Source organism: Microcaecilia unicolor, chromosome 2, assembly GCF_901765095.1.
Source record: "Microcaecilia unicolor chromosome 2, aMicUni1.1, whole genome shotgun sequence".
Lineage (NCBI taxonomy): Eukaryota > Metazoa > Chordata > Amphibia > Gymnophiona > Siphonopidae > Microcaecilia > Microcaecilia unicolor.
The window spans coordinates 178,257,617-178,283,132 of NC_044032.1; the positions used below are offsets into that span (position 1 = coordinate 178,257,617).

The window sequence follows — 25,516 nt, forward strand, 5'->3', positions numbered from 1 at the left end:
AGAAGCTGATCACGTACCAGGAATTTACAAGCTCCTCTGCTGCCACTTTGTATTGAATACCAACATAGATTTGCTGATTTGAGATGGTGCATTATCGATCAGATACCAGAGATACACTCTGGGGACAAGACCAGACGTGTTTAGTTTAGGGAACAATATTGGATTTTCTAATTGAACATGGTTCAACCTAGCGGACTGAATGAGTGTATCAAATGGAAGTCCATTTTATAAATGAAGTTTTGCATATCAGTCTCTGAATTCACAATGACATCACTTCTTGTTAAGTTATTATATCTGTGGTATTCTAGAGTGTCGCATCCTCAGATTATGCAGCACCATCTTTGCCACTACTATAAGAGCTGTTGTCATCTTTAGGGAGCAGAAAGAGATGTGTAATGGGTTCCTGAAGAAGGGGAGTTTTGCAGAACTCTACTGCCTTTTGGACAAACCTTCAGGTTTTGTTAGAGATAAGTAAACATTGTTCTCGTTACTAACGATAGTATGTGGCAGTGACATTGTTTGCCTGCTGTCAATGTTATGGAGTAGAGGATCTATTACAGTGGTTTTCAAATCTGATCCTGGAGGCACCTCATCCAGTCAGGTCTTTGTGATATTTGCAATGAATATTCATGAGAGATTTGCAAACACTGCCTCCACTGCATGCAAATCTACAATGAATATTCATTGTGCATGTCCCAAAAACCTGACTGGTTGGGGTGCCTCCAGGATCAGGTTTGGGAACCACTAATCTATTATAACACACAGAAGATTAAACTTGTTTGGTTTGGAGATTATCAGAAAGTTTCTTCAGGTATATCTTTAATTGATTCTAAATCAAGAGTTCTTGCAATAATTTTGGAATCTAGACTTAATTATGAAAATCAAATTAATGCCCTAGTAAGGAAATTCTTTTCATTTGAGAAAACTTCAAGCGATTTGAAATTCTTTAAGCCCTACAAGATTTTGATGGTACTAAGGAAGCCTTCACATTTGTATTCTATGTTCGACCTAATGTGCGGAATAAGTTGTCTAAAATTGTTTGCTTTCGTAAATTGGTAAAAGTGTGGTTGAGACAGATGACATTTGGGGTAATTAGAGTATATGAAGACTTTATATTTATATTTGTCATTGGAGGCGATCACTGTGTGAGTGTATGAGAGGTTATGTTATAACATGTCTTTGTCACGGTCTCAGGCTTTCGGACACTGGAACAACGTGAGCCCTTGGGCTACTGTCGAGCGGCAGCAGCAGCAGACAAAATCCCCCAACCAGGACTGGACAAACGAGCAAGGATGGAGCTGGAATCTGGAACGGACTTGGTTTGGCTGGACCCAAATACTGGAATGGACTAGACTGGAATAACAGGACTCGAGCAACCGGACTTCACCTGCGCTGACCACTGTTCCCCAGAGGTTGAGGCCCTAGGTGCGGTCGGCCTGCAGGACTTACAGGACGGAGCTGGTAGACAAGAAATGCTGGACCAGACTGACTGGAACAACAGGATTCTCACACCGGACACTGGATACTAAACAAGCTTGACTAAAACAGAATTCAGGACTCAGGATTCTCACACAGGGTATATGATACTGAAACAAGCTTGACTGAAGGTCAGAGGGGAAAAGAACAAACAAGGCAGACTAGGCAGGATACAAAGCTAGGCCACACAGACAAACAATAAAGCAATGGCTGAAGGCTGACAGGCAGCCACAAAGAAAGATACACAGACAAGCAAAGAGCAATGGCTGAATGCTGACAAGGAGCCACAAAGAAAGATACACAGACAAGCAAAGAGCAACGGCTGAAGGCTGACAAGCAGCCACAAAGAAGGATAAAAGCAGTAGTGCTTAAGAGCTTAACTGCACACTAAACAAGAACAAGGCAAGGCATACAGGCAAGAAACAAAGCAAGGCAGAAGTGCTACATAGCAAACCAACTAACCCTGAGACCTTTGGCATTGCAAAGGCAAACTAGAAAGTTCCCAGCTGGTTAATAAAGGCAATCTCACAGCTGAGATCATCAGTAAGGGTGAGGCATAGTACCAAAAATCCCAAGGAAGGCTGGAAGATCCGGACCAGGCTGGAATGACTTCTGGAACATTCTTGAGAAACAGGAACAAGACAGTCCATAGCAACCACAGGGTCCGGCCACCAGGGGGCAAAGTGAGCACAGACATGGAAAATAGTCACAATCGTGACAGTCTTATAGCCCGCCACATATCTTCAAGGCGGGTTAAAGAAAACAGACACAACTTTCTGGGAATTGCTATAACACAATACAACATTTGATAGACATATTCCTTCCTAAGCCATAACTAGAATCAAGTTTGCGGAAATAAAAATGGTTTAACATTTTTCTTAAGCCATGCATAATGTTAGCAACTTCACAAAAATATGGGAAGTGAATTCCATGATGAAGCCATCTGATAATAGAATCATGCAGAGAAATATCTAACTGATTTAAAAAAAATAAAAAAATAATAATAATATTCCCGTAGTTACTTTTAGTATTTTTCCCCCTATTTTAAGTTTACTTTTTGACGCAGCTGGGTTTTCTGCCTTTTTGTGCCCTTCCCTTTTTTGGCACAATCGTGTCGTTTGATTCGCCGAAGCTGTTTTTCCTTCCATGTCATCGAAGACACCCAGCGGCTTCAAACGTTGTACTTAGTGCAACCAGACCATCTCAGGTACCGATACCCACACCTGGTATATCCAGTGCCTTGGGCCCGACCATAGCCCAGCCGCTTGTAGTCTGTGTCTTCTTATGAAGAAATGGGCGCAAGTGTCTCAAGAAGCCCAACGTGAAAAGCTTTTTGGGGCTCGGTCCGGTCCTTCGACGTCAACATCGGTACCGAGGGTGTCAGCGTCGACATCAACAGGAGCATTGACGTCGGGAGCAGAGGTAATGGCTGCTGAGAGACCAACCCGCGCTGGGAGCAGTGAGGCATCATGTGGGTCTCCACCTGTCTCGAGGTACCTGAGAAGCGTTGGCGCTGAGAGGATCGCTCCCCCTTTATACAGGAGGTGCCAATGCGTTGGTCTCCTAGCAGCCTGGTACCTGCTCCCGAGCCTAGACAGATTCTGCCAACGGCTGCTCCACCAACCCCACAGCCTTGTCAGACGGCGGCTCTTGACGAACGCATCAGGGCCATGCTTCCAGAGCTTCTGGAAGGATTGCTGCGTCTGCTTCGGTGTTGGGGGTGCTTGCGCCTTCAATGCCGTCTGCTGCAGCGGTGTCTGGCCCTTCGCCTCTGGTGAGGTCCCCGACCTTGGTGCCGCCTGCGGCGTCGGCTGCCACCCAGATCGACTCCCCATCGACGTCGGTGGAGGAAGCTTCACCGTAGTCTATGTGGGCATCGACTTCTCGACATCACCATCGAGGACGTCGTTCCTCGGTGTCAAGGCAGGCTCAGTCTCGGACTGCCCTGAGAGAAGTCTTGTCCAATATTGAAGAGGAGCATTCGTGGGAGGAAGAGGAAGATTCCAGGTACTTTTCTTCTGATGAGTCGTATGGGATTCCCTCTGAACCTTCCCCTCCACCAGAAAGGAGACTATCTCCACCGGAGAGTCTGTCCTTTACCTCCTTTGTCCGGGAAATGGCTACGGCTATTCCTTTCCCTATGGAGGTTGAGGATCAACCCAGGTCTGCGATGCTCGACATCCTGGATTATCCTTCTCCACCTAGAGAGTCTGTAACGGCTCCTTTGCATAATGTACTGACGGAAATCCTTATGCGAAACTGGTCATTCCCTCTATCTAACCCCGTGATCCCGAAGAAAGCTGAATCTGAGTATCGGATCCACGGTGAACCTGGATTGATGAAGTCTCAGCTACCTCACAATTCCATAGTGGTGGACTCCGCCCTCAAAAGAGCCAAGAGTACTAAAGACTATGCCTCAGCGCCCCCAGGTAGAGAAGCTAGGACCTTGGATTCTTTGGGGAGGAAGACGTATCAGGCCTCTATACTCGCCACCATGATCCAGTCATACCAGCTCTTCACGAGCGTCCACTTGTGGAACACAAGTAAGGCAACTGTCCAACTTGGTTGATGCACTCCCTCCGGAGCAGGCCGAGCCTTTTCGCCAGGTGGTCAGGCAGCCGAAGGCGTGTCGAAAGTTCCTGGCCAGGGGTACATTCGACACTTTTGATGTAGCATCCAGGATCGCTGCTCAAGGTATAGTGATGCGCAGACTCTCATGGCTGTGTGTCTCTGACCTGGATCATTCGGTCCAGCAGCAGATGGCGGATGTTCCTTGCCGGGTGGATAAGCTTTTTGGTGAGAAAGTAGAGGATCTAGTTGACCAGATCAAGAAGCATAATGATGGTATGGATTCTCTCTCCCGCCGGGTGTCTTCTGCTACTACCTCCTCATCTAGGAGGTATTTTGGGAGGAAGAGAAGAGAAGTGCTCCCTATTCCTATGCAAGGTGTAGGTACACTTCTGCTTCTCAGCAGCCTGCCCAGGCTGAGTCCCAGCACGCTCGTTCTCATCAACAGCATGTGCCTAAGGCCACTGCAGCTCCCCAGCAAAAGCAAGGGACGGGCTTTTGACTGGCTCCAGTTCAGCATAGCCTCAGTAAAAGTGTCAGTACTGGACGACTTGCTGGCTGGGGGGAGGTTGATATTTTTTCACCAAAGGTGGCCTCTCATAACCTCCGACTGGTGGGTTCTTCAAATAGTCTGGTTAGGATACACCCTTAATCTGGAATCCAAACCTCCAAATTGCCCACCGGGAGCTCATTCTTACAGCTCCCAGCACGAACAGGTACTTGCAGAGGAACTCTCCACCCTTCTACAGGTCCAAGCAGTCTAACCCTTTCCACCAGGGGAAGAAGGGCTGGGATTCTGTTCCAGGTACTTACTTGTGCAAAAGAAAACGGGGGATGCGTCCCATCCTAGACCTGAGGGCCCTGAACAAATTTCTAGTCCGAGAAAAGTTCAGGATGGTTTTCCCTGGGCACCCTTCTTCCCATGATTCAAGAAAATGATTGGCTATGCTGTCTGGACTTAAAGGATGCTTACACAAACATCTTGATACTCCCAGCTCACAAGAAGTATCTTCGATTATGGCTGGGAACACAGCACTTTCAGTACTGTGTACTGCCTTTGGTCTGGCGTCTGTGCCCAGAGTTTTTACAAAGTGCCTAACGGTAGTCGCAGCGTCGCTCCACAGGTTGGGGGTGCATGTGTTTCCTTATCTTGACGATTGATTAGTGAAGAGCACCTCAGAGGCAGGAGCTCTATAATCCATGCAAATAACTATTCAGGTGCTAGAGCTACTGGAGTTCGTGATCAATTACTCCAAGTCCTATCTCACCTCAGTTCAAAAGTTGGAATTCATGGGAGCCGTGTTGAACACAAAGACAGCTCGAGCTTATCTTTCCGAGGGTAGGGCAGGCAACCTCCTGTCCCTAGTGTCCACAGCTCGAGTGTCTCAACAGATCACATTTCGGCAGATGTTGAGACTTCTGGGGCGCATGGCTTCCACAGTTCATGTAACTCCCATGGCACATCTACACATGAGATCAGCTCAATGGACCCTAGCTTCCCAGTGGTGTCAAGCTGCGGGAGATCTAGAGGATGTGACCCAACTGTCCACCAACTTAGAAAGCAAAGATACCTGTAGCAGGTATTCTCTGAGGACAGCAGGCTGATTGTTCTCACAAACCCGCCCACCTCCCCTATGGAGTTGTTACTGGTTTTCTTTTTGCTCTTTGACTTAAGGGGCACGCTTGCGCGACGGGCAGGAAGTTGTCCGCGCATGCGCGGTGCACATGATTTCACGCGCCAAAATACTCTGGGCAAAAACTTTTATTTTTGCTTGCAAAATTGCCATTTCCTGGGCCGACGCAGACGTCGACCCATCTGTGAAGAACAATCAGCCTGCTGTCCTTGGAGAATACCTGCTACAGGTAAGTATTTTCGCTATAACCTTATATATGTAGTAAACTGACTGAGTGGGCATGTATATATTCTATAGTAATCTATTCATAGCATTCCTACTTGTTCTTATGGGATCTTCAGAATATAATTCATCAATGCTGCTTGTTGGACTTGCTGTAGGTCAGCGATGTGCAATTTGTCATCGATCCATAGATGTTACAGTTGCTATATAAACTTCTGTAAAATGACAGTTATTAATACTTTTTTGTACTTTTTTATGAGCTTTTTTCTGAACCTATTTTTGGAGAATTGTTTTACAGATATTACTTATCTTAGTCTCTTCAAAAAAGAAACATATCATAATAATCAAAACAGTTGCATTACAACAATATAGCGTTACTTAGCTGGCAACAGTTTTTCAAATAGAGAAGAATCTCTACCGACATGGCCAAGTTTCGAGTCTTCATCAGGGAAGAGGTTCACTATAAAGAACATAGAATGAGCACTTGTGAGGATAATAATCGAGATATATCAGCAAAACTCATCTGTAAAAAAAAAAAGCCCCTCTGGTAGCTAAAACAATTATAACTGCCTTGTTGTTCTCTCCTGATTTTAAAGCAGTAACACTAGGAAATTGCAAGAAAAATTAGTTTCATGCATTGGATCGATGAAGAAGATTCTCAAGATCCATCATATACAAAGGAGCTACACCTGACAGAATTTTAAATACCATTGCACAGGTTTTGGGTGCTTTCTTTGATTGTCAACCAATATAGTTTCATATAGTATTCTCTCACTGAATTATAGTCAGCCCATAGATTAACCTGACTGCCATATTTTGCATGATATGCAGTTGATCTAAAAAGATTCCTTGAACAGCCTGTTAGATCTAAGTTACAGTAATCAAATCTAGCCAATATAAGCAACCATGAATAATCTAACCAGCTTTCGCAAAGCTTTGAAGACACATCTCTTCAACAAAGCCTACAAGAAACATCCTTAATGAAACTATAACCATTCCTTAAACCACCCAAGTACATCAAACAACACCTCTCACACGACATTACCCAACACCTTCCATCTAAACCCTCCTTACCTTCAGCTTACTATCGACTGTATTTAAAATCATGTAACGACTATATCATTACAACACTCTGTAAGCCACATTGAACCTGCAAAGAGGTGGGATAATGTGGGGTACAAATGCAATAAATAAACTGGACAAATATCCTAAAAGTTTCAATGGAAGAATATTTCTTGATGGCTCTGTTTCCTCAGTGGCATACCTAGTTTGACACCCGGGTCCAATCATTTTTTTAACACCACCCCCTTCCAAAATCCAGCACTAGGCATACTGAGAATAAAAAACATTTGGGACTTACAGAGCAATTCTATTATTCCATAAGCAGTCATTTCTACGAGTCACACAAGGGTATATCTAGGAAAAGGAAGTATCTTAAATATTGCAGTGAGCACTAAAACATTAATTTCACCTATTATAAAACTAAACCATCCAGAATAGCATTGGTGGACCCTGCACAGTCAGTGCCAACAGAAAGCCATATCATTTTCACAGACACAGATACACCCTAATCAACTATAGAATAAGTAACCACAAACTAAAAAAGGAAATATTTAGACAAAAATGAAACTGAACTCCCAAGAAGCCAGATTCTGCATTCAATGCAACACCACAGAAACAGTGATAGTGATGTATGTCCCCTAGTACTGTGCAAAATATAAAGATAGCAGATGTAAATTTGAAAAAAAACTAACAAATACCAATCACCACTTTACAAATTAACGAATAGAAATATAACAAATATGCAAATAAGATACTATTTTATTGGACTAATATATTTAGCTTTCAGAGGCCAAAACCTCCTTCCTCAGGTTAATACAGTATACTACTATTACGGTATCCTATCCTGAACTGAGGAAGGGGATTTTGGTCTCCAAAAGTTAGTAAAAATGTATTAAAATTAGGCCAATAAAAAGATTACCTTATTTCCATTTTCTGTTTAAAAACTTTTGTTAAGTTATTAACACAGCTACAATACTACTTTAGCCTAAAGCAAAAAAAAAGAAAAAAATTATTTATTTACAGTTTGTCGTCTCTGGTTTCTCCTTTCCTCATCTCTCTCTTTTTTTTTTGTTATATTTTTATTGAGATTTTATAATGCAAAACAAACCATATCCATAACTCGTCATACATTTTTCCGAAGCTTAACTTAACATTGTTTTAGTAGCTCAGCCATATATCCCCTCCCCACCCTCTCCCACCCCTCCATCCCTCAGGCCTTTCCTCATCTCTCTTCATGCCCTCTCTTCCGTCGAGCATCTGCCTTCTCTCTCTCACTGCCATCCAGTGTCTGCCTTCTCTCTCTCACTGCCATCCAGTGTCTGCCTTCTCTATCTCTGCTCCCTCCATCCAGTGTCTGCCCCCCTTCTCTCTCTCTCTCTCCTCCTATCCACCATCTGCCCTTTCTCTCCCTTCCATCCAGGAAATCTCTCTCTCTCTCTGCCCCCTCTTTTCAGCCCCAAGTTCCAGCCCCATTATCCCACCAGTCCCCAGTTTCAGTCCCAGCCCTTTTCTCCCACCAGTCCTGAATTTCAGCCCCAGTCCCTTTCTCCCCATCCCCTTTTCAGCCCCCAATCCCAGCTGTTGCCGTGTTGCCTCCTTATCCCACCTACCCTCCTTTTCAGCCCCCAATTCCAGTCCCCTTCATACCACTACTACTTAACATTTCTAGAGTGTTACTAGGGTCATCCACCTGCCCTGCATTACAACCCCCCTTTTCAGCCCCAACCCCACTCTCCCACCTTCCCCAGCCATAGCCCCATTCTCTCACTTGTCCCTTCTCACCCCCCCAGTTCCAGCTCCAGCCCCATTCACCCATCTGAGCCCCCCTTTTCAGCCCATCAAGTTCCAGTCCTAGCCCCTATTTTAGCTGTTAGTTTGAGCTGCAGCCCCAATCCCCACCTGCCCACCCTTGGCTCCCTCGACAGCACCCTTCTCATTTCTGTCGCCCTGTGCCCTGCATTTTAAAAATCTAATCTTTGAATCAGCAGTGCCACGCCAGCGTGCAGCATCTGTGAAAGAAGTAGTTCGCCTTGAGCCTTCCCTCACTGTGTCCTGCCCTCCTTTGATGTAACTTTCTATTTCCGCGAGGGCGGGACACAGTGAGGGAAGGCCCAAGGCGACCTGCTTCCTTCACAGACGCCGCACACTGACGTGGTGCTGCCGATTCAGAGATTAGATTTTAAAATTGCAGGGTGCTGGGTGGCGAAAACGAGAAGGGGACTCTCAGAGCTGAGGATGGGCAAGTGGAGCCTGGGGACTGAGGAGGAACAGCAACAGCAGCGGCCTGAATAAAGGGACTGGATCACCCCCCTTTCTTATTTGCACCCGAGGTGGACTACCCCCACCGCCTTGCCCTTGGTATGCCACTGTGTTTCCTCAGAGTAACATAGATTTGCTGGAGAATCATTGAAGATACATAGAAGATACAAAGAAAGAAAGGGGGAGGGATGCAAATGATCAATGAGACTTTCCTTACCCGAATGGGAAATCTTTGTAGACAGCAGGATAATTGAGAAGCACATACACATCTTCCTCTTCAGGTAGTTGACACCTAAGATGTGTGTTAAACTGAGGGGGCTTGTGAGATAGTAGCTGAGGGAAGTACTGCACATGTTCAGAAAATTAGCTAGACGTTTTTGAGCTCGGAGGCAGCTGTGTTTTGGAGCTGTCTGATTTATCCTCCTGTCTACATAGAATCCTCATTATCTATAAACCATTTCACTGCATCCTTAATAGAAACAAATATTTCTAACGTAAAACAGAATGTTTTGAGACATTAATGTCCAGTTTTCCAAATCATATTCCTTGTATACAGTTTTCACATTTTAATTAGCTTACTGAATCAAATCAAAATATTAAGTAACCAGGTTCTGAGGGGAAAAATTAAACTTCTGGCAGAAAATAAATTGTCAAGTGACAAGCAGTAATTTCTCTTACTATTTTGTCTTTTCAGATAGCTAAAGCAGCTTTTCAACGAAATAATGATCCATTAGATGCAGCTATTTTTTACCTTGCAATGAGAAAAAAAGCTGTAGTTTGGGGATTATACAGGTAAAACTAATACAAATTTCTATTTTGATTCCCTTAAATTGTAATCTTTTTTTAGGTGATTACCTATTGGTAGTACCAAAATATTATACAGGGCTGAGTATTTGGGACTACAGAAACCATCTTTAGAATATCTTGGCATGCTTGTTCTAGATCTAATTCCCCTCCCAGATAATGAGTAGTCTTAGGTTAATGTAAACTTAAAAGTAAAAGCTTTATATGTGTTGTCTTAATTTATGTATTTACTTAGTTGCATATGATAGTGCCTCAGACTTTGGTGGAAATAAAAGCAGAAGATATTAAATGGTTACACTAAGGGGCCCTTTTACTAAGCCATGGTAAACTAGTTGCAGCTTAATGTGCTAGCTGCAAATTTAACATGACAGCTTTTGGAAGGGTTCCCTGCATTTGCTGTTATAGATGACTTGTTAAATATGCAGATAGTGCTTAGAATTATAACAGAAGTGCATCACTAACTATTTAGAAGGTGGTAAGTGGTCCCGTGCTAACCTCAAAAGTGGCAATTAATGCATCTTATTTGTAGCACACTAATTGTAAAACAGCTTCCATACCCATCTTGTGCTTATGGCACAAACCCCTAAGACAAAAATCATGTAATGTGTGGTTTACCATATTAACTGGTTGTGCTCTAGCAGTTACAACCTGGTAAACCACACGTTAAATGCAGTTCAGTAAAAGGGCTTCTAAGTGTTCTGTTTTGAACTTAGAGTAATTCAAATGTTAAAACTATTTTAGAAGAAATACTTCAAATGTTTTAATGCTTGCCTATTAAGGTGTTTCATTTGTGTTGTGCTGATACTGTGAGTATCATGTAAGTCCCAATAAATAAATAAATAAAATAAAATAGATTCCCACTGATAGGTTGGCAGTACTATACTGATTGATGTTCAAGAAGGATTCTTGATTTAGATTATAAACTTTGTTGTGCTTGAAGGTGCCCAGTGGGTTTTGTTAGATACTGTGTTATTTGGGACAGTATTCACCTTATACTTCATTTTTAAAAAGGACCAAAACAGTGTTGTTGTTATTATTTTTAATATATATATTATGGACATTGGTATAATATGTTTTCATTATATTTGATGTTGGCTTTGCTTTTTCTAAATGTTTTGTTTAATGGATGCTTTTGTTTTCTTTTATTATTTTTCTTTCCTCCCCCATAAAATCCATAGGTCTCAAAAGGAAGTGAAGATGACTCAATTTTTTGGGAACAATTTTAGTGAAGATAGGTGGCGTAAAGCAGCTTTAAAAAATGCATTTTCCTTGTTGGGTAAACAGCGCTTTGAACATTCTGCAGCCTTCTTCCTTTTAGCAGGATCTTTAAAAGATGCAGTAGAGGTAAAAATTTATGTTCAGCAGCCATCAACTTGTATGTAATATCTGTGTAGAATGTGTTTTGTTACTTTAAAATCCTCTGTCTATTGGGATTTTTAATTTTTTTTTTAGATTTAATTACCCACTGTTTCTAAATCTAACTCATGGCCAGTTACATGCAGGTGAAGTTTTATATGGCTTTCTTAAGTGTGTATTTTCTAAGGGGTCCTTTTACTAAAGTGCGTTAATGGAGCATGTGTTAATGATTAGCATGCACTAAATGATAAGATGCCCATTATTCTTATAGGCATTGCATTTTAGCACGCACTAAGGGGCCTTTTTTTTACTAAGGCACATAAGCTCCTATGTGTGTCCAATGCGCGCCAATTTGGAACTACCACCCGGCTACCATGAGCCCTGGGCAGTAATTCCATTTTTTACACGCATCCGATAAGCACGGCAGAAAAAATATTTTTATTTTCTACTGCATGGTGCTTAACCAGTCATAATTGGCATTATATGTGTACTGACAATTACCGCCCGGTTAACTCACGAGACCTTACCGCTAAGTGAGTGAGTGGTGGTAAGGTCTCATGTCCAAAATGGATGCGTGCCAATTTTTATTTTGCCGCCCGTCCATTTTTGGCCTAAAAAAAGGCCTTTTTTTGCAGGTGTGCTGAAAAATGGACCTGCATGCGTCCAATACAATCGTCTATACCAGCGCAGGCCATTTTTCGGAACAGCGTAGTAAAAAGACCCCTAAATCTGTTAGCGCACTTTCATAAAAGGACCCCTAAATGCTTTAATTTTTATTGAACACTAGTTTTTGAAATGGGACATTGATTTTCTGCAGTAGCCCTTTGGTGGACGAAGTTGGAATTGCCTGTAAAAACAACTTGCGCAGTTGCAAAGTTTTAGTAACTATTTGATAGGTGTTGTGTTTCATGTTTATTTAGGGTGATCTAAATAGGACAACAAGAAGTTTTAACAAAAAAGTATTTGATTCCTGCAGTTAAGAGTTTTGGAATGGTGAATGCTCTAACAGTGTAGAGTTTCCAGACCCTTTCAGAGGTTGAAAGGTTCAAGCCGCTTCGAACTTTTAAAAGCCATAATAAAAAATAAAAAAAGACACCAAAAAGAATCTATAACTTGTATATTTTTGTTTTTCTTCTATTGACAAGCAGAATGAATCAGCCACACAAGAGAGTGCGTTATCTGTCAGTTGCAGGAATAGATTGGGTGTCTCGGAGCTCAGATTTGGATTTAACCTAAAGACTTCTGAGCATGCGGGGCTATTCCTGCACATTGCTGCCCCTGTGCTAGTACCTCAGTACCATCTCTCTCTTCCTCAACGAGTGAGTCTGCATCACCTCAGGTCAGTGGTGAAGAGGGGGGCTACGCCATGGAATTCACCCGTCCAGTTCTGTACACCTTCATGACCTCTCTTCGCAGGCCAGGCTGTTGTCTTACCTTCAGCATCTCTGTGATATAGGAGCAGTGGAACCTGTTTTGTCAGCGGAGCGCAGCCTAGACAGGTACTCCATCTACTTCATGGTCCCGAAGAAGCGCAGTTCCTTTCTGCCCATCCTAGACTTCAATGGGGTTGAATGCTCGTCTGTGAGTTCAGCACTTCCAGATGGAAACACTTCACTTGGTCATTACCTTGATGCGGCTGCGAACGTTCTTGACTTCCTTGACCTTACCGAGGCTTACCTCCACTTCCCCATTGCAGATCATCACAAAAAATATTTATGTTTCTGTGTGTTGGAGCGGCACTTTGTTTCGGGCCTTGTCCTTTGGCCTGGCTACAGTGCCCTGCACTATTTCTATGGTGGCTGTGCACCTCAAGCATCAGGGTCTTTGGGTTCATTCTCCACCTGAATGACTGGCTGATTCAGGCTGACTTGGGCTTTGGAGGCTGATTTGGCTACCTTGGTGGTTATTTCCCTCCTAGAATCCCTGAACTTTGTACTGATCCAGCCCAAGATCCATCTGGCCCTGTCTCAGTCCCTGGAGTATCTTGGGGTCCACTTCAACAAGGCCAAAGGGATGATTTTTCTTCCAGAGGAGTAGACAGAGAAGCTCTGGGTGCAGTTGCGCAGGTTGTGCGATATCCCAGAGCCCACTGTTTGGGATTACTTTCAGCTCTTATGTTCCATGGTTGCTACACTGGAGGTGGTTCCTTGGCAAGGGCTCATATATGCCCTCTGCAGCGTTCTCTGTTGTCCCAGTGGGCACTGGCCTCGCAGGACTTCAATTGTCTTCTGCCTCTGTTGCCCAGCATGAGGCTGAGTCTAGCCTGGTGGGACTGTCCAGTTTACCTACTGAAAGAGAGAATCCTCTGGATCCCCTGCAGTAGGTTCTAGTCACCAGGGATGGATGTGTCTTTGATTGGGGTGCTTGCTCACTGGGCCAGGGGGACGCAGTGCACCTTGTAGAGCCAGGAGGTGTCCTGGTCCGTCAGTCACCAGGAGTCTCGGGCAGTCCACCTAGTTCTGCAGGAGTTTTGACCTTTCCTTGAAGGGAAAATGATCTGTGTGATGTCGGACACTGCCGTGGCGGTGGTGTACATAAACAAGCAGAGCAGTGCCAGGGGTCAGACAGTGGCCCTGCAGGCAGTGTGTATGTTGTTGAGTGGAGACCCCTCTGCCAACCCTTTCAGCAGTCCACATTGCAGGCAAGGACAAGGTATAGGCAGATGTTCCCAGTCACATCCTCCTGGATCCAGGAGGGTGGTCAGCTCATTCTAGACCACTGGGGCTCTTCACAGCTCGACTTAATGGCATCCAGGATCAGTGGAAAGGTGGACCACTACTTCAGTTGATGGAGGGAGCTGGCCTCCCAGGGGATAGATGCCCTGATTCAACCAAGGCCCTTGGAGGAGCCCTTCTCCATCTTCCCTCTGTGTCTTCTGGTAGACTGTTGTGCAGGATTGTGTCTCAGCCCCATCTGGTCCTGCTGATGGCTCCAGATTGGCCTCACAGCCAGTGGCATCCTGGTGGAGGATCCTCTTCCATGCTTAGGGGTCTGGGTCTGCTCCGGCAAGAGCAGGTAGACATGGAAGATCCAGATTCCTTCTAGATTAAGGTTTGGCCATTGGGAGGAGGCGTTTGGAGAACTATGAGTTCTCCCCATAGTGATCTCTACGCTGCTTCACTCCAGGAAGACCTCTAGGTTCCTGAATTATATCAGGGTCTGGTGAGTTCTTGAATTCTGATATGGGGAGTGATCACTGTCTCCCTGGAAAGCTCAGATTCCTGATATTGTGGGGTTTCTGTAGTTGGGCCGGTATCAGGCTCCAGGTGGCTGCTTTGACCAGTTTTCATGGGAAGGTATCTCTCTCACTTTTTGTAGAGAGGTGGCTTAGTTCCTGCAGGGGGTTACTCATTTGCACTCTCTGCTACACTCTTTCTTCCCTTTGTGTGACCTCAATCTGCTGCTGTCCGTTGTCCGAGGCTCCATTTAAGGCTCTGCGCTTTGTTTCCACCAAGGATCTTATTAGCGCGGTGTTTCTGGTAGCTTTCACTTCTGCACCTAGAATCTCTCAACTGCAGGCACTGTTTTGATCAGGAGGTCTGCTTGCCCTCCCTTTTTGCAGAAGCTTCGGCTCCTGGGGATTGCATCTAAATGTCCAGCAAATGCTGCTCTTGTATCTGAGGGAAATGAATTAATTTCAGAGGGCCTTGTCTTCCCCCACCCAGTAGACTGCTTCGGTACATCCCATTTGTTCAGAATGGGGGGCTGACACTAAGAAAACTGAAAATTGTCTTATCAGTTAGTTTTCTTTTCTTTAGTCAGCGACATTGTTCTTCAGTCCCTCCCTTGGAAGCCCTCAGATCGGGGTTCTGGGTGTGCTCTGTGCTGCTTTATTCATTGCTTCAAAAAAACAAAACACAATTAATTTTGTGATATAGCTGTATCCTGGTATATGCAGGGTAGCGAGTGCCACTCTTTGGTGGTTTGCTTGCTTGATTTTCATTGCAGCTGCAGTGGTTGGAGCATGGGTGCATAACAAAGGGACCTGCTGCTTGGTCAGATGAATACTAGGGAGCGCCTCAGCTTATGTTGATGCTCTAGGGTACCTATGGTGGGACAGTGGTGCTGGCAGCAAGAGGGTGCTTGGAGCAGGCACGCGGTTATTGGCTCTGCCTGTCCCAGAACAGGAAGCTGACATCCGAGGGGACAGGAGACGGGCTAAGCTGATAGCCATGTGCCTGATCCATGCACCCCCATTGCTTGGAGGAGTAGTGTGTGCGCCGGATGCCATATAAGGTAGGTATGTCGCTTTACTGATGTCACTGGCATAATTCTGTTTTTTCTACCTCCACCTGCTGGGTGGAAGGGATAACATCCATTTGTGCAGAATGATGTCACTCACTAAAGAAAAGAAAATTATACAGTAAGATATAAGTCCTCCTTATATATTAATGGCATTTTTGAAGAATAAAAAAAGAATCCTACAATTGTGATTTAATTGTCTTTGTTAGTAGATTGCAATTTGGAAATGTTTGGAATAAATAAAATCACTTAAAATTGTACATTTTTCTTGTAGGTCTGTTTAGAGAAACTTCATGATGTACAGCTAGCTCTTGTAGTATCAAGACTCTATGAATCAGAATTTGAAATGTCAGCTACCTATAAATCTATATTGCAAAATAAAATTCTAGGAAGGAAGTCTAGTAAAGACTTAAATCTCTCTGATGCACATGAAGACCCCTTCGTGAGAAGCATGGCCCACTGGATTTTGGAGGATTATAGCAGGGCTCTTGATACTCTGTTAGAGGAATCGGTTAAAGAAGCTGGAGGTAAGATAACTGTACAATGAATAGAACACCAAACTGTACTGCATATGTGTGTTGCATCTTCCGCCACCACCTCCACGCCAGTCACGTTAGTTGTAAGAACTGGAGGCGGGAGGTGAAGCATCTCTGTGCTGTGGGTTTCATATGTAACTTTACAAAAGGCAAGAGGAGCAATCCAGCCCTCTAGCCACACTTGTGGGGTGAATTTTGAGTGGCCTGTGATGCTTTCTGAGATCAATCGCATCAATGCCGCAACGTTAATAGTGGCGGAGATCGGTGAGATTTCAAACCCTCCCCCCCCCCCCCATCCCTTATCCATAATCAGAGTGGAATAAGTTATGCGTGATCTTTCTGTGCCAAATAAACGAACTTATGACACTCCTGAAGGGACCCTCATCTTTGCAGATAAGAATAGTCTGCAAGGTGTACAAAAGCTTGGGCAGTAGGACCATCTTATCAAGGGCTAATCTATCCCGCAGAGACAAGGGTAGGTCTTTTCCATATGTGACAGAGCTGTTTAATTTTTTCTATAGGGTCTAATATATTACACGTACATAATAGGTGGGCTGGTACTTAAGTAAATGCATAAGTAGCACATCGGTTTTTTCACTGGAGGGATGAGGAGATCCCCATGCCAAGGCTCCATAGCTCCACCTGCCAGGAGGAGCAGCTCACATTTTGTACAGTTTACTTAGAGGCCTGAGGTAGCTCCATATTCCTGCACTATCCGTAAAGCAACAAAGTGTTGTGGAGCTCTATCTAGTCTAGGTATAGTAAAATAGCATCAGCAAAAAGGCTAATTTTACATTTCAAACTGCCAAGCATAATTCCCCTAATCTCTGTGCACTGCCGGATCCTGAGTAGGGGGGATAGTGGGCATCCCTGGTGTGTGCCCCTCTGAAGATCAAAACTCTTTGAGCACTCCATTATTTAGTAATCGGGCCTGTGACCTGGTGTATAGAGCGTGCACTCAGGAGAGGTAATGATCTTCCAGTCCATATTTCCCCAATACCCAAACAGATACTCCCAATAGATGCTGTCAAATGCCTTCTCCATGTCGAGACCTATAGTGGCGGACTGGCCTCCTCTGCCTCTATGTGCATGAATGGCAACTAATACTTTGATCAAGTTCATAGAGGCATAGCAGTCTGGGACAAACCCAACCTGGTCTGTATGACTAAGGTGCGGCAGTAAGCAGTTCAAGCTCCTTGCCATAATAGCTGCAAGTAATTTCACATCTTGGTTAAGCCGGGAAATGGGTCTATTTGACCCCACTTGTGCAGGATCTTTACCCAATTTAGGTACTAAAATAACATGGGCTAAATTGGGTCCCTCTATATCATTAAACATGTGACACAATGGTGCTGTCACCTAATCTTCCAGAAGCTTGTAAATACTCATGGCCAAAATCATCAGTCCCAGGGGCTTGGCTAGTTTCAGCAATTTGATTCCTATGTGAACTTCACTTTCATTAAGTGGTGTGTTCAAGGTGGTCACTTGGACTATGGATAGTGATGGCAGAGTGAGTTCTTGGAAGGAACCAGTTTCGGTCTTGTTCTCTGAATGGCTGTATGGTGTACAGGTCCCTTTATAATTGGAGAAATTAGGCCCCTATCTTCACCCGTGTGGCACCTCCTTTTAACTGTCCTTAATAGAAAGGATCACCTGCTGTTTCCTATAGGGTCTTACCAACTTAGCTAGTAATTTACCTGCTTCCCCCCCCCCCCCCCCCCCCCCCCCCCACCAAAAAAAAAAAAATCAATAAAGTTGATAGTGGAAATAAAGCTCCTGGGCTACTCTGTCATGAAGGAGACTATCCAGTTGTTTCCGGACTTCGGTGATTTTTTTTGTTTCGTAGAATGTGACATGTGCATGTGGCGCAGGGAGCTCAGCTCATTTGATAATCGGAGAATCTCCAAATCTTTACATTTCTATTTACCCTTTATTTATGAAATGATTTGGCCCTTCATAACCGCCTTAGATGCCAACATTTGGGGTGTCATTGATGGTCTGATAGTCTACCCAGTGTTCGCTTAGGTAAGCTTGAAACTCAAGGTCATGGTACAAAGAGGGGAAATTTCCAAACCCTCTCCTTGGGTTCCGCTGTAACAAACAGTGTTAATGTGACTTGGGAGTGGTCAGAAAGCTCGGGAGCTAGTATACATACATCTACCACCCTGGAAAGCAGTGACTGAGGCACCAAAAAATAATCCAGCCTTGTATATATCTTGTGAGGGTTGGAGTAAAAGGTATAGTCCCGCTCCTGAGAGTGGAGAATGCGCCAGACATCAAGGGCACCCAAGTACTGTGTTCAGAAGTGGTTTCTTCTCCCAGCATGGTCTTTGGGACACATCTTAGGGGGTTACAATCCAAGAGCGGGTCTGTTAAAATCCCCTCCTTATAATAAGCTGATATTTTTCAAAAACCAGCACTAAAGCCACCAATGCAGAGTAAAACTTACGGTTATACACATTAGGTGCATAGATGTTACATAGGAGCAGTTTGTGGCCCCATAATTCACCAGCTATCAATATATATCTGCCCTCCCTGTCCTGCACAACTTATGAAGTTGAAAAGGCAGGTGTTTATGAAGTAAAATGGCTACTCCCCGTTGTTTCCCGTTGTATAATGAGTAGCCTATCCTGCTTATAATCGAAAGAGAAAAACGCCTATATTGCGACCCAAATCGGGAGATGGGTGTCTTTCTCCCGTGGGTGCCCAAATCGGTATAATCGAAAGCCGATTTGGGGCGTTTCCAACTGCAATCCGTCGCAGAAACGGGTAAAGTTGACGGGGGTATGTCGGAGGCGTGGTGAAGGCGGAACTGGGGCGTGGTTATTGGCCGAGGAGAGATGGGCGTCTTTAGCTGATAATCGAAAAAAAAGGCGTTTTTCCCGCGATTTTGGGTCACTTTTTTTGGACTCCCCCAGTGGTCACTAACCCCCTCCCACCAAAAAAACCCAACTTTAAAAACTTTTTTTCCAGCCTCTATGCCAGCCTCAAATGCCGTACCCACCTCCATGACAGCAGAATGTGTTCTATCCTCTGACAGCCTTTCCCTGGTTCTGATGTGGCTCTCGGGTGAGTGGGACACCTTTTCTGTTATGCGCACTGCAGAGTCACATCAGCAATGCATTGTGGTGGGTGTAGGGTATTGGGCTCCGTGATTCCAGTAGCTTGTGGCAAATGCTCACGATGTTGGTAGTTGGTAGGCTGTACTCCCATGGTGCTTGTCCCCCTGCTAACTGGGTCAAAGTGTGTCCAGTTTTGTTTCCGGTAGTGCATGAGGTAGTGGCCATTTTTGTAAGCCAGTTTTAGATCCCTTTCACGTGTTAGCCACATTACAGAACTTAGTTCTTACCTTGAATGTGGCTGAAAGTGGGCATTGTACAGCATTCTGCCAGTTCTGACCTACTGCTAATCTCAGTACCAGGGAGACTCTTTGCCAGTGGGGCACAACCTCTGATCTGCAGTTAACTTGTGAGTAAACGTGCTTATTCCAATAAAGGATGTTTTCGGAGACATTAGTCTTCAGGTGTCAACTGGTGTGCCAAGGTTCTACAGCAGCAACAAGTCCTAGAGGCCTGCATGTGTGCAGGTCCCTGGAGCACTTTTAGTGGGTACCGCAGTGCACTTCAGCCAGGTGGACCCAGGCCCACCCCCCACCCCCTACCTGTAACGCTTGTGCTGGTAAATGGGAGGTCTCCAAAACCCACTGTACCCACATGTAGGTGCCCCCTTCACCCCTAAGAGCTATGGTAGTGTTGTACATTTGTAGGTAATGGGTTTTGGGGGAGGGGGTTGGGGGCTCAGCACCCGTGGTAAGGGAGCTATGCATGTGGGAGCGTTGTCTGACATCCACCGCACTGACCTCTAGGGTGCCCAGTTGGTGTCCTGGCATGTCAGTGGGGCGAGTGTACTACGAATCGTGGCCCCTCCCACGACCAAATGGCTCGGATTAGGACGTTTTTGAGCTGGGCGTTTTTAGTTTCCATTATCGCTAAAAAAACAAAACAAACGCCCAGCTGAAAAACGTCCATTTTTTTGAAAATACGGTCTGTCCTGCCTCTTCACGTACCCGTTTTCGGACATAGATGTCCATGGAGATAGGCGTTCGCATTCGATTATACCCCTCTAAATCTCCTACCCATCCCCTTTTCAGTTTATCATGTTCAGGGGCTGTGAGATATGTCTCCTGGAGGTAGGCTATATCTTCCCCCGCCTTCTGGAGTCATGTAAGAATCATTATATGAATATAAAAACTTTAATATCAGATACAATAACTGGTGTGTACTACCCCAGATGCCGCCCCCCCAGCTGACTCCGGATTTCCTCCATGTGAAGCTCCCAGCCACACCTCCGGCACATTCAGGCCATCCAAAAACTGGGTAGGTGCTGCCTTGTCGGATAATATTTTAACTTTCCCTTCACGCCATACTCGCAACTTGGCTGAGTATGCCAGAGAGAAGCACACACCCCTGCGATACAATGCAGAGCACAAAGGCACCATTTCTTTGTGCTGCAAGGCTATGCAGGTGGAGTAATTGTTGAAGAGGAGAATTTTGGATTGTTGGTACAGAAGATCATCCAGTTATCGATACACCCTCAGGATAGTCTTCTTATCAGCCCAGTTTAAGTAGCAGACAATAGTTGTGTGAGGTCTGGTGTCAGTGTCTTTACGCACACCTATTCTATGAGCCCTCATGCAGCAAAATTTGGTGCAGCTGCCTTCCAGACCCAGCTGAGTGGGAAGCCACGGAGAAGAAGGTATACAACTCCAGATCCGGGTCTGCTTCTGTTAGGCCAATAACCCACAGATTATTCCTGCTGTAAAAGGGGGCGCTCTTCTACCGCTTGGGGGAAGGGAGCCTGCAGGCTCGCTGCTCCTGGATTTCTGGAACAAACACTGCTGACGCAGGAACTCAGGATCAAGAAAGATTTATTAGCGGGGGATTTCAAAAACCCCTAAACCATATTATAGTGTCCACCAGGATAAGGCCCCCAGGCCTTATCCCATTGTTCAGAAAAAAAAAATAGGACAAAACAATCTTCAAGATATAGCTCCTATGAAAGAAGAACACAGTCCTTGGAATGCAATCTTCCCCAAACACTCAGTATTAACCAGGCCCAAAATCCCTCAGCAAACATTCAGCTCCACCGGAGTCCAGACCCCCTTATGGGGTTTTAACTTTTCCCCTTTCAGAAGGGCTGTTCACCATCCTACAGTCCAGCCGGTCTCCCTTACTGCTCCATGGCTCAGAAAGCAGTATCTCGTCATTAATAGTCTCTGCCCTTGTCAGCAATAGCCAGCCACCTGCCTTTCACCCAATCTGGGATAACCCTAGGAGGAGTAGGGCTGGCAGTTTCTCCCCCACCTCTGTGGACCTCTTCCCCAGGGCCTTCTCCGGTACCTTTAAGGACTGCGTAGGGCAACCTTTGCAGTCTCCCACTCCATGGAAGCTGGCTCTTCCTCCTTAGGCTGCTCTAGGGCCAGACTCCTGCCTTCGTCCACATACTCCATGGCCTCTCTCCCTCCAGTCATCTCCTCTCTCCCCTGGTGATCCAAAGCCTCCAGGAAATCTGCTCTCCCCTTCTCACAGCTGGGGGGAATTATATATTGACGATGAAGCTAGGGAAACTGAGCTTCATCCTTCCATCTCCCCCTAGTGGAGAAAGGAGTACCTTGCTCACCTCGCCTCGGGCCCGGGCTCCCCCTAGTGGGAAGGGAGTTCCATTCCCTATTTTCCGGCCTCCCCTCCTCTTCTCCTCTTACAAGGGCTTCTGGGACCTGTGGTTCAGGACCTGACTACTTCTTTGGGGAATACAGAGTGTTAGCCTTGTCACACTGCGTGTCCTATTTTCTTGTTCCTTGATTTGGTCATAGAGGTCAGCATTTTCATTCTGCAGGGACCCCAGCTGGGTAGACATCTGCATGTCCTCATCCTTCCCAGACACTCATCTTTCCACCTCCATGAGCCGATGAGTGAGTTTCAAGTTTTTTAATTTATTTAATCCACCGCGGATTGTAGTTTAAGCTTGTCTTCTAACGTAGCAGTCGTGGACTTTGAGATCTCTTGGGCCCATTCACCCGCTGGCACAGTAATCAGTGCAGCACTCTCCGCCATCTTTTTGGGAGCTATCTGTGACTTCTGATGAGCATATTTCGGAGTCTTTGCAGGCATACTGCAGGAGCTTAACTTGAAACTGCAGCCTCCAATCCTTGCAAGTTCAGGAGGCCCCTCCGAGGTCCTTGTGGGCAGAAAACACCCTCTAATTAAAGATATAAAGCTGATTTGTGCAGTTCTCACAGCGCTCCGTTTCCCCGCTGCCTGTTAGGATGCAGACATCATGTGACCCCCAAGTCATCATTTTGAAACATCTTTTAATTTCTCCCTTCTCCCTGACATTGGATGAGTTGTGTTCACTTACCTGGATAGTAGCAGCTCCTATCTAGATAACTCATGCTTACTGGGTCCAACCCTGATTTTCAGTAGCATTTACTCAGTGCCACAGATAATGTGGGCAGAGCACTGTGGCACTCTTGGTGCTGGCAGTACCCAGATAGCTGCCCGATTAACTTAGGACAGACAATGTGAAAGCAGACATTGCCCTTTGTTTAGGATTGCTGAAACTGTGAACCTGCAGATGTTTATAAGTAGGTTTTGCTATGTAGACCTTAGAGACTATTTCCACCAAGAAGACGTGATGAAATAATCAAGTTCTTCTACCAGCACCTGTCTCTCAGTGCCTGATTCTCCATGTACCTGATAGGACCGTAAAGGATGACTACTGATTCACTCATTTGGTGCCATCAAGTTCTGATACAGCCAAATCAGAGAGACTTAGCTTTAAAATTTTCAGCCATCCCCTACCTGTACAGTTACTAGCATAGTATTCTCAGTTCTTACTGTAGCAAAGGGGCTCTCAACCCAGTCTTTGAGACACATTGAGCCAGTCAGGTTTTCAGAATATCCACAATGAATAAGATGAAGATCTCTCAGCATTTTGTCAAAGCTTATTTCTGTTTATCATGACATAGACTTTTTTTTTTTTTTTTAAAGCAACATTCAGCAAATCATTGCTGTTCAGTCTTGACTGGACAGACTGGTTCCTTTGAGGGGGTGGAGGTGGGAGCAGTACACTTAATTTGTTGAATAGATGCTTAATTGAATTGGCATTGAGAGAAATTGGGGGGGGGGGTAGCTGTTATTAAGCCATGATAGTACATTTTCATGTGTTTTCACTGAATGAGGACAGGCTAGACTGTAGGAGATTTACACCATCTCTTTCTATTTTTTTGTCCTTTGTGCTTAAAGGTCCAAAGTTCTGTAGAGAGCAAAGGTGAAATTTTTGTGAGTGAGGCCTAAGACCTTTTTACCTTTTTTAGAGATGCAATTTTCTTTAGGCCTTTAGCTAAGTGTGTACTCAAAATATCAACCGTAAGCGTTGTTTCTCTTTGAGATCACTGGGTGATTAAAATTCACTTCTTTACTCAGTTTTCTGAGCAAGAGCTATATAGAGTCTTAATAAAGACAGAGAAACTAATTACGTAAAATCATAGGTGCTGTATAGGTTGAATATCTTCTTTCTTCCAGCCCTCTTCTACAGGACCCTAACACATTACCTACGAGTCACAGTGACTCCTTTAAATAAAAATCTGCAGTTTTTTTAGTCTGTTACACCACAGTATTTTGGCATGCCACCATAATCCAGTATCTATGCTTTTTGTGATCTTTATTTCTATTTGTGCCATAACCCATACACTGCACATATGAAGAGAAATTAGTATAGAGTTCTGAAAAACAACTTCATTATGTTAGTAATTTCATGTAATGGAATGGACCATTGATATGGCCTTACACACTATGTAATGTAATAAATTTAAAATAATTTGGCTTATAGTGAGGCAGTTAAAAAAAAATACTAGTTAGGCCTTCATTGCCTGTAACATGGATGATCTGAAAGTGTTTCACTACCTAGCAAATTAATTTAAACAATATTAAAACACATGAAATGTTAAAAAGAGATTTCCTTTTAAATGATGCTTAACTCATAATGTGATTTATTTGCAGGTGAAGATGTTGGCATTTCATCAGCTTGTAACCCATCAGTGTTTAATTTTTACAATTATCTAAGGACGCATCCTCTTTTATTAAGACGCCATTTTGGATCATCCAATGCATCTTCTAATAAAGTATGTTTAACAGTTGAAAATGGACTAGCTGACAAAATAAATTTAAGGGAAAGAAGATTGTTTTTCACAACTGCATGTGCCCATTTAAAAGCTGGTTGTCCTATGTTAGCCCTTGAGATTTTATCAAAGATGCCTAAAGTGGTTAAGAAGTCAGAGCATTTGCTTAAAAGTTCTAGTCTGGCAGACAGTGAAGATATTTCACTTGTTTCTTCAGTGACGATAGAGTCTAAGGAAGAGAGAGTATTAGATTTTAACAATTCAACTGATATAAATGGAATGGTTTCTTCTGAATCTTCATTAAGCAAACATTCAAATCCTGCTCTTTCTTTTGATTGGAGCCAGCCTTCTATGACATTTCAAGATAATCCTTTGGAATTAAAGTGGGATAGTGATAATGATGATGATCCAGAGCAGTCTGGCTTGTTAATGAAAGATGTAAATCTTTTACAGAAGACTATGGATAAAAATCTGGGGGAAACTAGCTCCTGTTGTACAGATACATTTAGCACAATTGATGAAAGCATTTTAAGTCCATCAGAAGATATCCTAGCAGTACAATTAAAATTTAGGGCGTGCTTAAAGATTCTCACAGTTGAACTTCGTACGTTATCCACTGGTTATGAGGTAGATGGTGGGAAGCTCAGGTATCAACTTTACCAGTGGCTGGAAAGAGAGGTGGTGGCTCTTCAGAAAACCTGCAACTATAATGTTAATACAGAGGAACTGAAATCTGGAATCGATGAAACTGTGGATCAAAGAATATTAAGTGAGAATGAAGAGAATGACTCTTTTGACCAAAAAACATTCAAGCAACAGCTAGAGAATGTTCAGAAAAGGCGACAGTGGCTTTTGAAGTTTCAGTCACTCCTGAGGATGTTTCTGAGTTACTGCATTCTTCATGGATCCCATGGTGGTGGTCTGGCTTCTGTAAGGATGGAGTTGATTTTGCTTCTGCAAGAGTCTCAACAGGTATTAATCTTATTTTAAAATAACCAGATGTTTCTGTTCATTATGTAATATTTAGTAAATTGTCTTTTTGGTCTTTCATAACGTTTTTTGACATGATTTAAGTTCAGCAAGAGATTATGCAGTTGTAAGATCATGAAATGTTTTCCAAAGACAAGCATTTATAATATACAGTGATGTGAAAAAGTTCTGAAGGTTTCTGATCTTTG

General features: G+C 44.1%; 1 protein-coding gene across 3 annotated transcripts in view; it reads left to right on the top strand.

Annotated features, from left to right (window-relative positions):
• Nucleotides 1-25,516, top strand: part of DMXL1 (Dmx like 1) — a 522,326-nt gene that overhangs the window by 328,884 nt on the left and 167,926 nt on the right. For all 3 annotated transcript variants that reach the window (XM_030193519.1, XM_030193517.1, XM_030193518.1), the window contains exons 21-24: nt 9,916-10,013; nt 11,204-11,369; nt 15,898-16,150; nt 24,220-25,310. In XM_030193519.1, coding sequence (XP_030049379.1) covers nt 9,916-10,013; nt 11,204-11,369; nt 15,898-16,150; nt 24,220-25,310 — 1,608 coding nt within the window. The remainder of the gene's footprint in view (nt 1-9,915; nt 10,014-11,203; nt 11,370-15,897; nt 16,151-24,219; nt 25,311-25,516) is intronic.